This window comes from Mytilus galloprovincialis, chromosome 9, assembly GCF_965363235.1.
Source record: "Mytilus galloprovincialis chromosome 9, xbMytGall1.hap1.1, whole genome shotgun sequence".
NCBI classification, from domain to species: Eukaryota; Metazoa; Mollusca; class Bivalvia; order Mytilida; family Mytilidae; genus Mytilus; species Mytilus galloprovincialis.
In genome coordinates, this window is record NC_134846.1 from 87,421,909 (window position 1) to 87,435,067 (window position 13,159).

Genomic DNA, 13,159 nt, shown 5'->3' on the forward strand with positions numbered 1-13,159 from the left:
TAAATTAAACAATAGTATCACCTAATTAAACCTGTGACATATTATCACAATTCTTCAATACAAAGGGACACAACTCTTTTGTAGTAAATATCAGCGAACAATGAATCTAAACACCTTTTATATGGATGTTAATTAGAACAATTTCAGACTTCTTACTAATCACTTACACATGTAGTTACAAATAAGAATCTTCCTCTATTTTCAAAGCTTTTAAGTATTTAAATCCAGTATTATTATCATTATAAAATACCTTGGTAGCAGCTTCTATGTTAGCTCCTCGACTCAGCAGCTCTTCGACTATCTTTATATGTCCTTCTTTAGAAGTAAGGTGTAAAGCATTCAAACCATTCTGAAGAGGAAATATAACATAAAATTATATTGAGATACTCCTGACTGCACTCTTTGCTGTCACATGAAATTTCAAAAGACTTCTAAGTTAATCGTCAGAGATATAAAGTAACCTGTGAGTTTCCTATAAATAAGTTTTAATAAATAAACTTATAATAAACGTGATCTGGTTCAATTGTTGTAATATTTTGCAGACTTCTTTAGATATTCGTGTGAACATCAAGAATTCTTTGGCAGTTATGTTTGAATATTCTGATTGATTTATTTTTGGTGTTTAAATCCACATTTAGCATGCTCAGCACTGCTGGGGATTTTCATGCTGACATGAAGACTTATAAACAAAAAATTTGGGAACCTCTAATTTGTAGTTTCCTAGAAAAATGTGAATAAAATCTCACAAATTGGCCACTATGTTTAGAATATGCAATATTTGCTAAACAGGGAAATAATGAGGAATGAATCTGTAGCTGGTGGAGTGTTGTCTCATTGGCGTTTATACCACATCTTTTTATGTCTTGTTTTGCAGTTGAAAAAATCAATAATTATGACATAAAATCAGTGTAGGCAGAGTAATAAGATATGATTCCTGGATCTTTTTGACAGAGTAATAAGATAGGATTCCTGGATCTTTTTGACAGAGTAATAAGATAGGATTCCTGGATCTTTTTGACAGAGTAATAAGATATGATTCCTGGATCTTTTTGACAGAGTAATAAGATAGGATTCCAGGATCTTTTTGACAGAGTAATAAGATAGGATTCCTGGATCTTTTTGACAGAGTAATAAGATAGGATTCCTGGATCTTTTTGACACGAGTAATAAGATAGGATTCCTGGATCTTTTTGACAGAGTAATAAGATATGATTCCTGGATCTTTTTGACAGAGTAATAAGATATGATTCCTGGATCTTTTTGACAGAGTAATAAGATATGATTCCTGGATCTTTTTGACAGAGTAATAAGATAGGATTCCTGGATCTTTTTGACAGAGTAATAAGATAGGATTCCTGGATCTTTTTGACAGAGTAATAAGATAGGATTCCTGGATCTTTTTGACAGAGTAATAAGATATGATTCCAGGATCTTTTTGACAGAGTAATAAGATATGATTCCAGGATCTTTTTGACAGAGTAATAAGATAGGATTCCAGGATCTTTTTGACAGAGTAATAAGATAGGATTCCTGGATATTTTTGACAGAGTAATAAGATATGATTCCTGGATCTTTTTGACAGAGTAATAAGATATGATTCCTGGATCTATTTGACAGAGTAATAAGATAGGATTCCAGGATCTTTTTGACAGAGTAATAAGATATGATTCCTGGATCTTTTTGACAGAGTAATAAGATAGGATTCCTGGATCTTTTTGACAGAGTAATTTTTGACAGAGTAATAAGATATGATTCCAGGATCTTTTTGACAGAGTAATAAGATATGATTCCAGGATCTTTTTGACAGAGTAATAAGATAGGATTCCAGGATCTTTTTGACAGAGTAATAAGATAGGATTCCTGGATATTTTTGACAGAGTAATAAGATATGATTCCTGGATCTTTTTGACAGAGTAATAAGATAGGATTCCTTGATCTTTTTGACAGAGTAATAAGAAAGGATTCCTGGATCTTTTTGACAGAGTAATAAGATATGATTCCTGGATCTTTTTGACAGAGTAATAAGATATGATTCCTGGATCTTTTTGACACGAGTAATAAGATAGGATTCCTGGATCTTTTTGACAGAGTAATAAGATAGGATTCCTGGATCTTTTTGACAGAGTAATAAGATAGGATTCCTGGATCTTTTTGACAGAGTAATAAGATATGATTCCAGGATCTTTTTGACAGAGTAATACAGAGTAATAAGATATGATTCCAGGATCTTTTTGACAGAGTAATACAGAGTAATAAGATATGATTCCAGGATCTTTTTGACAGAGTAATAAGATATGATTCCTGGATCTTTTTGACAGAGTAATAAGATATGATTCCAGGATCTTTTTGACAGAGTAATACAGAGTAATAAGATATGATTCCAGGATCTTTTTGACAGAGTAATAAGATATGATTCCAGGATCTTTTTGACAGAGTAATAAGATATGATTCCAGGATCTTTTTGACAGAGTAATAAGATATGATTCCAGGATCTTTTTGACAGAGTAATAAGATATGATTCCTGGATCTTTTTGACAGAGTAATAAGATATGATTCCTGGATCTTTTTGACAGAGTAATAAGATATGATTCCAGGATCTTTTTGACAGAGTAATAAGATATGATTCCAGGATCTTTTTGACAGAGTAATACAGAGTAATAAGATATGATTCCAGGATCTTTTTGACAGAGTAATAACATATGATTCCTGTATCTTTTTGACAGAGTAATAAGATATGATTCCTGGATCTTTTTGACAGAGTAATACAGAGTAATAAGATATGATTCCAGGATCTTTTTGACAGAGTAATAAGATATGATTCCAGGATCTTTTTGACAGAGTAATAAGATATGATTCCAGGATCTTTTTGACAGAGTAATAAGATATGATTCCTGGATCTTTTTGACAGAGTAATAAGATATGATTCCAGGATCTTTTTGACAGAGTAATAAGATATGATTCCAGGATCTTTTTGACAGAGTAATAAGATATTATTCCTGGATCTTTTTGACAGAGTAATAAGATATGATTCCTGGATCTTTTTGACAGAGTAATAAGATATGATTCCTGGATCTTTTTGACAGAGTAATAAGATATGATTCCAGGATCTTTTTGACAGAGTAATAAGATATGATTCCAGGATCTTTTTGACAGAGTAATACAGAGTAATAAGATATGATTCCAGGATCTTTTTGACAGAGTAATAAGATATGATTCCTGGATCTTTTTGACAGAGTAATAAGATATGATTCCAGGATCTTTTTGACAGAGTAATACAGAGTAATAAGATATGATTCCAGGATCTTTTTGACAGAGTAATAAGATATGATTCCTGGATCTTTTTGACAGAGTAATAAGATATGATTCCAGGATCTTTTTGACAGAGTAATAAGATATGATTCCAGGATCTTTTTGACAGAGTAATAAGATATGATTCCAGGATCTTTTTGACAGAGTAATAAGATATGATTCCTGGATCTTTTTGACAGAGTAATAAGATATGATTCCAGGATCTTTTTGACAGAGTAATAAGATATGATTCCAGGATCTTTTTGACAGAGTAATAAGATATGATTCCAGGATCTTTTTGACAGAGTAATAAGATATGATTCCAGGATCTTTTTGACAGAGTAATAAGATATGATTCCTGGATCTTTTTGACAGAGTAATAAGATATGATTCCAGGATCTTTTTGACAGAGTAATAAGATATGATTCCAGGATCTTTTTGACAGAGTAAACAGTTTAGAACAATCTTTGTATCATGTGAAGTAGATTATATTCTGATCGATTTCAGGATAGGCAGACAGAATATATTATGTCCAAAAGAGATCAATTCCAAGAAATATCATCCCATTTTAGCCAAGTGTAAACAATGGCATTTAAAGGAAAACTGATTTTGACCAGCAACACAGTGAATTTCTGGATTTCAAAAGTTAGACATACAGATTCTTTTTTAGACTAGCAAGAATAAAACAATAGATATGCACAAAACTCTGGTTAAATTCTATGTCACTATTACTGCATGAAATTATACGTTATTACATGAACAATCTGATGTGAAAATAACATGTAATTGATAGAGAATTTACATCAAAAAGTATATAAATGATGAAAATGAGCCGGGTTAAAAAGAAATATTCTGACATTTAGGATAACAAGTAAATGATTCAACCTTGTAACTTCCTGTTGGAGATAAGCTAGAGATAAATATCTAGACAGATTTAAACACAGTCGGCAGTCGTACAAAAGACAAACTTGAAACAAACAAACAGTAAAGCAAGATTCTAGCTTAGAACTCATTACTAAAATAATAATGATACATAAGTAAAACAGCATGTTATCCTCCTACATGTCCCAATTAGTAAAATGTCAGGATGTTGGCCAATATGTGACATCAGTATCCATACTGAACTCAAATAAATTAACAAATAAGTTAACACAGTATTACATGGTATTAAGAGGATATCATGGATAATTTAAAGCTGAAAATGATAATTAGGGATGTTAATGCAATCATAAATTTCTGTATGATGCTGCATATAATCCAATCAATATAATCAATAACCTCCAGGATTCTTGTTAACTGTGAGGATCTAAGATTATCAATAACCTCCTGGATTCTTGTTAAACGGATAGTAGCTACGATTTTCATTAAAATTACCTTTTTAATCTATATGCCGGATTTTGTACAAAAAGTTCAATAAGTATGATTAAAACAACTACTGGTTACTTTCCATTTATCATTTAGAAGCTTTTTAACGTTTAACACCTAAATTTATTTCTTGTCTATAGATAATAATTCGATGTTAAGCCCAACCCTTATTCATATGACCTATGTTGATTTGAACTCTTCAGTTCCCAATGCGCAATCGCACATTGTGCCTCGAAGGGAAACTTGTCGAACAGCCGGGGAATGTTATCGCGGAAATAGTACGTGAATTTATAGTTTCTGCGAGAAAAGAAACAAAAAAGAGGTGCAGACAAATTATTGTAAATTAAAAATAAAAAACGGCGATGAGATCGGTAATTGAAATCACTCAAAACACCTGCGACGCAGGCTAAGTCAATCTGAAGTTGGCGACGGTTTGCGTAACTTGTTTACATTACTTAAATATTCCAGATCACATGGAAATCAATCGCAACGTGTTCATTATTGTCAAAAATATGTTTATAAATTTACGGGCAGGAATCTCCCACCTTAGAAGAAATTAGAAATCAACTTCCTACAATTTAGTATTATTCTTCACGTGTTTCCTTCATGGAGGCCCCTATTCAACACACAAACACGTGTATACGTTATCGGCATGGTTTGGTAGTGCAAATGTAATAACAAGTGTATAATATCGCCATTGTTGGAGAATCTTGGGTTGGAATAATATGCCGGTTTTTGTTATATTTTTCATTTACATAATTTGATAAATGGCGTCAAATATGTAGGTTTAATATAAAGTAATTATCAAAAACGTAAGAAAACAAAAAGCACATGTTTTTATCTATTTATATCTTGGTTATCTCACTCGCTGTTTCAGCAAAGTTCGGGAAGTAAACCCGATGCATAATTAATGAGATGAATAGGCACGCAACACGACATGAATTATCAATTATTAACACTTCTGTAGTTTATGAAAACATTCTAGCGATCTTATTGCTTATTTTTAGTACATATCTTTGATTTTTGCAGCTTTAAAACTTGTTCATAATTTTGTCAAAATCGTAGCTACTATCCCTTTAACTGTTTGGATCTAAGATTGTCAGAGTTTTTCATAGATTTTGATTGACTGATTGTTGCTTGCATGATGTATAGTATAGTTGATTCCTCATAAACTGACCTAATCACAAATCTTAACATGAAAATTATGTTAAGTTTTCAAAAAAAAAGAAGCATGACAGAGGGGAGTGCCAAATAATCACCATGAAAATTAGGTGCCTATCAAATATAACTGACTTACCATAATGGTTGCCTTAATTAGCTGACTTATTAATAACTTTTTGACATATGAACTATTCAAATCAAAATTAAATCTTTGGAGCTTGACAGATAGAAAGGGTTAAAAATCTCCATGGAAATGAGACATCCCAATGCTAGTACAACTATATACCAAATATCATGAACTTATAATAAGTGGTTCCCCTTAATTTAAACTGGCCTAATCACAAATTACTGACACAATTATCACCAGAAACAGCATACCTTTAATAGTTCATGCATCCATGACTTCATGTGGACATGAAGCCCAGATACACCCCTATGTGTGACCACTGAACTTGTGTTAAATTAATTTGTTATTTCCCTAGTCTATCATATGGTCTAAAAACTGTCACTCTTGACTAAAACACTAAGAGATTTCACTATAAAAATCCTTGCACTATCTAATTGAGAAATCATTGTGTGGCATTATAATGAACTAAGGGAGATAATTCTTACAGAGTTGCTAGTATTGATGTCAGTACTGCCCTTCAGGTACTCTAACACATCTTCTAGGTTACCATCCCTCGCTGCCCTCAGGAAACTATTGTTTCCATCTCCCTGAAAATAGAAAACAATTCATTAGTTATATAAAAGAAAGATGTTGCATGATTGCCAATGAGACAACTCTCCACAAGAGACCAAAAGACACAGAAATTAACAACTATAGGTCACTGTATGGCTTTTAACAATGAGCAAAGTCCATACCGCTTTAAGTCTAGGTATGTAAAAAAAAAGGATCTTTATAACAGTTTAGGGAAAAACTTTGAGAAACTTTAACAGATATTACACCTGTTTTGGTGCATTTTATTTTCTATAAATCTTCATCATGTTTTTCTATAAATCTTCATCATGTTTATCTAATTATTAAGATAAGACTAATGGTATCCACATTCTGACAAACGTCATCAACTACAAAAAACCACCATACCAATATCAAAGGCATTGAATGGAACCAATTAATATTTTGAATACTCAAGTGAATCAAGACATAGTATTATTTCTTTCATACAAATTTAAAGGAAGCAGAACTTTTCACCTACTAGTTCTGCTTTAAATATCCTATATGACACAGACCTACCATTCTCAAGTAAAAATATTCCCTCTATATTATTAATAATTTTAAAAAAAAACAATTGTACTATGGTATTTGAATTTACTTGCAGGCATCCAACTAGGTTTAATGGTCACAAAACTTTAGTGTTGGAAAAGCTTATTGAATTGTAAACTGGCAATAATATCTTCTGATTGTGGAATAATCAATTTCTACAGTAAATGTTTTTCTCAAGCATTCAAATAAACATATTTTTTTTTTATTTCAATGCCTTCTAAAGCACTTATGCTTTTATCTTTAACACGTTTACCCCTTATTAAACAGACACTTAACATGCTGTATAAATACTGAAGACTTGTTTGGTTTACATAAAGTGCACATCTGGTTTCAAAAAGTTGTTTTCCTTTTAAGATGTCTGTTTGAATTACTTTGAGAAGTTTAAAGACAGAACATAACCAGACCTCTAGCACCAAGTTCATGATTCATATTATCACATATTTTCTTGGGATAATCTTCTTTTTGCCTGACTGATATAGCATATCGGTATATGGAAGAGGGGGAATGCACAGTGCATTCTTCAAACAAAATAATCTCATCTGTTATTTTTGAAAAGATGTCCGATAATTGACCTTTATGTTCCATGAAATAATGTCTTTGTTGAAAATTAGAAAAGACCAGACATAGTACAATCAAAGTGCCTTCAGTTTGTATGTTTTGGAGAATCAATGCTGACGGACAAGTCAGTTTATCCTATAAATCTGTTTTTTTGGTGTTACAATGAAGATACATATCATTCATACAAGATTGTCAAATTCATAGTACAAAGTCTTTGTAGGTTAAAACCTTAGGCGTAGTATATTCTTGACCAGTCTTTTACTCTGATGTTAAATTAATGAAAAGGATTACCTTCTGTTTTAACTTCATCTTCAAAGCTAGGACATTTGTCTCATAAATCTACCAATTTTGCAAGACAATCAATACAATAATAAATAAGTGAATTTTAAAGCTATGTGTTTATGGAAGGATCTATTTTTGCATACTAAGAAACCCCTCATTAAGCATGTTAAGTTCAGATAGTATATAATTGCTAAACCAAATTTCTGATGATCATCCTATACTTTAAATACTTTAAATCTAGATAGCTCTACCCCTCAAATTACAGCATTAGTTTAGTCTTTAATATTACTAAAGATTCCAAACTTTCATGCTGTTATCATAATGATATAATTAAGATAATCTGTATTTTGATTTTAACACACCCCCTCCCCCATACACACCTTATATCTATTTGTGTACTATAGTAACTGTGTTTTTATCTACACATGTGTTGTAGTAAGTGTTCATATGGTGTTTGTCATGATGTGCCAAAACATGATAATTATCAGCAAATCATGTTAGTCTCTGATATAATCAAAGATTAGAAAAACCTCAATGGAATTTTTTAAGTAAAGTGTGTGCACTTAGTAAAATCAAGACAACCTTGGATAAACCTTTAGCTGCAATTCAAAAAATTCATACACACTTTGAAAAATAACAGGGAACTGTAGAAATATATTGCAAAGTGGGATAAATTTAATGCTAACTGCATTTTCAATTTGAATAAATTTAATGTGCAATGTAGTAACTGTTTCTGTTGTAGATTAATAATTAAAAGAAATAATCATAATACTACTATACTGATATAACTCTATTTTAATTAAATTATATGGCCTTCAGACAGCTATCCATCTGCCACCAACGGACATCAAGGTAAGCAATGCCTTCAGACAGCTATCCATCTGCCACCAACGGACATCAAGGTAAGCAATGCCTTCAGACAGCTATCCATCTGCCACCAACGGACATCAAGGTAAGCAATGCCTTCAGACAGCTATCCATCTGCCACCAACGGACATCAAGGTAAGCAATGCCTTCAGACAGCTATCCATCTGCCACCAACGGACATCAAGGTAAGCAATGCCTTCAGACAGCTATCCATCTGCCACCAACGGACATCAAGGTAAGCAATGCCTTCAGACAGCTATCCATCTGCCACCAACAGACATCAAGGTAAGCAATGCCTTCAGACAGCTATCCATCTGCCACCAACAGACATCAAGGTAAGCAATGCCTTCAGACAGCTATCCATCTGCCACCAACAGACATCAAGGTAAGCAATGCCTTCAGACAGCTATCAATTTGCCACCAACAGACATCAAGGTAAGCAATGCCTTCAGACAGCTATCAATTTGCCACCAACGGACATCAAGTCAATGCCTTCAGACAGCTATCAATTTGCCACCAACGGACATCAAGGTAAGCAATGCCTTCAGACAGCTATCCATCTGCCACCAACGGACATCAAGGTAAGCAATGCCTTCAGACAGCTATCCATCTGCCACCAACGGACATCAAGTCAATGCCTTCAGACAGCTATCCATCTGACACCAACGGACATCAAGGTAAGCAACTGTCACTGAGCAAAACCCCAAAGCAAGATATAGTTAGGCCCCAACTTACCAAATGTAAAGCAATTCAAATGAGAAATTGAAGGACTGATTTGTGTTCAAAACAATGAACAAAAAAAATAACATGACAAACAGCAACCAAGAACAACCACTGAATAACAGGCTCCTGACTTTGAACAGACTCATTTATAGAATGTGGCAGTTTGAAAATGTTTGTGAGCTCTCAAGTCTCAAACCTCTCCATACCAATCTAGGACAGCACAATATCAAAAAAATTCTGTTAAAATCAGTTTCAAGAGTTAAATTTACTAAACTCACAGTTTCTGAAAGATAGGTCAATGTTAATTACAACTTATGACATTATCATAATTTTCATTTTTCCCAGACTAAAATATCAATCAATACCCAGCCATAGATTAAGTGCAAAATCTGATTGATTGATTGTTGGTTGCTTTACGCCACATGAGCACAAAAAGGCTATATCGCGGCGACAAAATCTGAGCTAGAGAAAATGACTTGTGCAATGCCAAAATAAAAGTATCCACAGAGTGTAGGATGCCTAAGTGTTTATATCTATTTGCTTATGTACTGAGTACTACTGACTTTAAAACAGGCAGTAAAAAATCTCAAGAGAGAAAAAAAAAGACTTACTTCAAGAAACCTGCAATCTTACTTCAAATGTTCTTGCACGTTTACTAAATGAATCTGAGAGTTAAATCTAAGACTAAGATAGATTGTACACAAAAAAAGATTCTATGCAAGAGCAAGTGAAATATACTCCTTAAAATCTTTAAATAATTTTCTAATTACATATAATGAATTAATTCCTCTTATAAAAATGCAGGTGCTTCCCTAAAATCTGGAATCTACATCTGTGTAATTGTTTGAAGATAAACAACTTTATCAAGCACCTGCTGATCAAAAATCAAATGAAAAAAAAGTTAAATCATTCACCAAATAAAAACATTAACATTTATTTTGAACATTCTACATGAAATCAAATTGGTTTTAATCAGAAAAATCTACAAATCTGTATTTCTTACCCAAGACATCCTCCATTTTTTTAACATTTTTAAATTTTCCACTTTTTTTTAATTCCAAGTTTTTCAAGTTTTATAAACTAAGGAATAATTTTTGGTAATCCAACTTCCAAGTTCACAATTAATTGTCCATGAGTCTTAAATAAGTGACCTTGTCTTGTGGTCACTCACACAATGTTAATGTAATTATAGAGTGGGGCATCTGACACCAACTGAAGAGATAAGCTGCTGAAACTAGCATACTGAGATCATCCCTTCAGGTCATAATGGTACAGTCTGATTTCTGTATACAGCATCACTGTTACTGAATAGTTTACTCAGCAGTAGGGATGCAAAATAGATAACATGACACCAATAATTTCTTGCATATCAGTGGTGTATCTATACTGATTTTGTCAACTCAAAAACAAATCAAAATATCTATCTTTGTTTCATTTCTCCAAGGATGTGTATAGTAAGACTATGCACATCCTTGATTTCTCATATAATTTTTGATTAGATGGGTTTAATTTGAACTTGAAGCAGAATGAAGATTGTTGTTTGTCTAATAGATGCAAATATTTCATGCATTTCAGTTAGAGTATTTTTTTTAACAATAAATCCAATTACCCATAGTAGATTCTGCAATGATGAAAAGGAAGGAATTTTAACTGAAACTGTAAAATGAGGGTATGGTGGATCATAGATGTAATACCCATGGGTGGATATTGACAGATCTTTTGCCTTGTAACAAGCAATGAGGGTATGGTGGATATTGACAGATCTTTTGCCTTGTAGCAAGCAATGGTGGATATTGACAGATCTATTGACTTGTAACATGAGGGTATGGTGGATATTGACAGATCTTTTACCTTGTAACAAGCAATGCTGCTATGGACCCCTCAATAGGTTGTTACAAGTGTTCTTTATTGGTCATTTTTTCAGAGACAAGTGCCTGTGTATGTAAGGCATGGTATTTAACAGACCTAATCCATACATGACTGCCTATTTTTACATGCTGCACAGCCGAAAACAGACATTCTAATTTATCATGGAATAAATATGTACCCTTTACACAAATTGACCATTTGTATATATATATGCTGCTCATACAGAAGTACTGAGTGCATTTATTATAGATGTTTTTATATTGATAAAAGCGCACGATTATTATTATATTTCATTAAATGCTTGCTTTGGACTTTATTTATATTATAATCCGAATACCGGTATTTATCCCCTTTTGTCCCATTGGCTTACTTTTTATACAAATAATAATATCATTTTTTTTAAACGTGATATGAAATATTTTATAATCATGTATTTCAATTTTCTAGTAACAATAAAAAATGTTATAAAAATTTGTGTATTTATAATTCCCAAGTCAATCTCGGCAGAAAATTAATACACAACAATATGAAAAAAATAAGAATTGATTTAATTTCCTATTTTTACTAGAGTCTCCAAGAAGGCTGAATTGCTTCTGAGTAAACCTGATTTAAGATTTCTCACCTAGCAGGAGAAAAAATTCAATGACTCACTCAGCGTATTAATATAAAATCTATAATAATGTAAGGATTTCGAAAAGATAAAACAAAAATCCATTAAAAATTGTTGGTATCTGTTAATGGTAAAATATAGGTGAATGTGAGCCATGTGATAATTGTAACAGCACATATAACATCAAATTCAAAAGCTGGTCCCATTACCCAACACTTATAATTATAAACTAAAGCAAATGTAAGCAGAGCTAAGCTTTTTTTCCCCTATAACATAAATCTAATTTTGTAACTACTACCTAAATGAATATTGTTTTACCTGTCCCATATATATTTACACAACACTGAAGCTGAGTTTCACTATTTCATTTAAAGTCAATTCTCTCATTCTAAAATATTCCATTTACCAATGTCAAGTTGAATCAATTTCAAAACAGATGTTGATAATTGTAACCTGTTACGTAACTAATCAATCAGGTGTTCCAATTCCATATAAAATGAAAAGTCTTTGTAAGTTTTAACTTTTATAACTTAGTGTAAGTTTTGACAGTGATATGAACATGAAAGATCACAACATAGATAGAAAAGACAATGTGTTTGTAAAGAAAACAATCACTTTACTGTGAAGCCAAATAGTGAAGAAATACAACACAAAATATAAAAATGACAAAATTTGCTTTTTATCATTTCTCACTTTCTTTTTTTGGGAAGAAAAGCTATGGTGAAAACATAATAGGAAAATCTCTTTTTAAAAAACTTGATAAAAAGCAGTAATGAAAACACAACATAAAAAAGACGAATAGCTGATGAGGACAAAACACAACATAAAGTAAGACGGAGAAAGAAATGTTACCTTTCTAGTGATTGTCGCCTGTAAATAATGAAATATATGATAAATGATGAATATACAAGATATAGGTATGATATTATTAGGGGGGAAGGGGTGCATTATTCAGTATAAGGTAATGTGGAATACTTATTTTCATTGAACTTTCAAAAGGGTAAAATACTGTAGAAGAAATTTATTAACATCCACCTATGACATTCCTTATTTGGTATTGAATTACAAATAAGGGATATTGTGACACTTTATTCACACATAAAATGGCAACACCATATTTATAAGACATAAACAGATGAAGTACTGATTAATCAACAAATGTTATAACCTAT

The 13,159-nt window shown here is 32.1% G+C and overlaps 1 protein-coding gene across 2 annotated transcripts in view; it reads right to left on the bottom strand.

Annotated features, from left to right (window-relative positions):
* LOC143046267 (uncharacterized) overlaps positions 1-13,159 on the bottom strand; it is a 172,443-nt gene that overhangs the window by 137,099 nt on the left and 22,185 nt on the right. Inside the window, exons 2-4 of one of the 2 annotated variants that reach the window (XM_076219342.1) lie at positions 12,840-12,857; positions 6,427-6,528; positions 251-349 (exon numbers count right to left, since the gene is read on the bottom strand). In XM_076219342.1, coding sequence (XP_076075457.1) covers positions 251-349; positions 6,427-6,528; positions 12,840-12,857 — 219 coding nt within the window. Of the gene's footprint in view, positions 1-250; positions 350-6,426; positions 6,529-10,511; positions 10,671-12,839; positions 12,858-13,159 lie in introns of those variants that run through there. The other variant, XM_076219345.1, reaches the window with a different exon arrangement.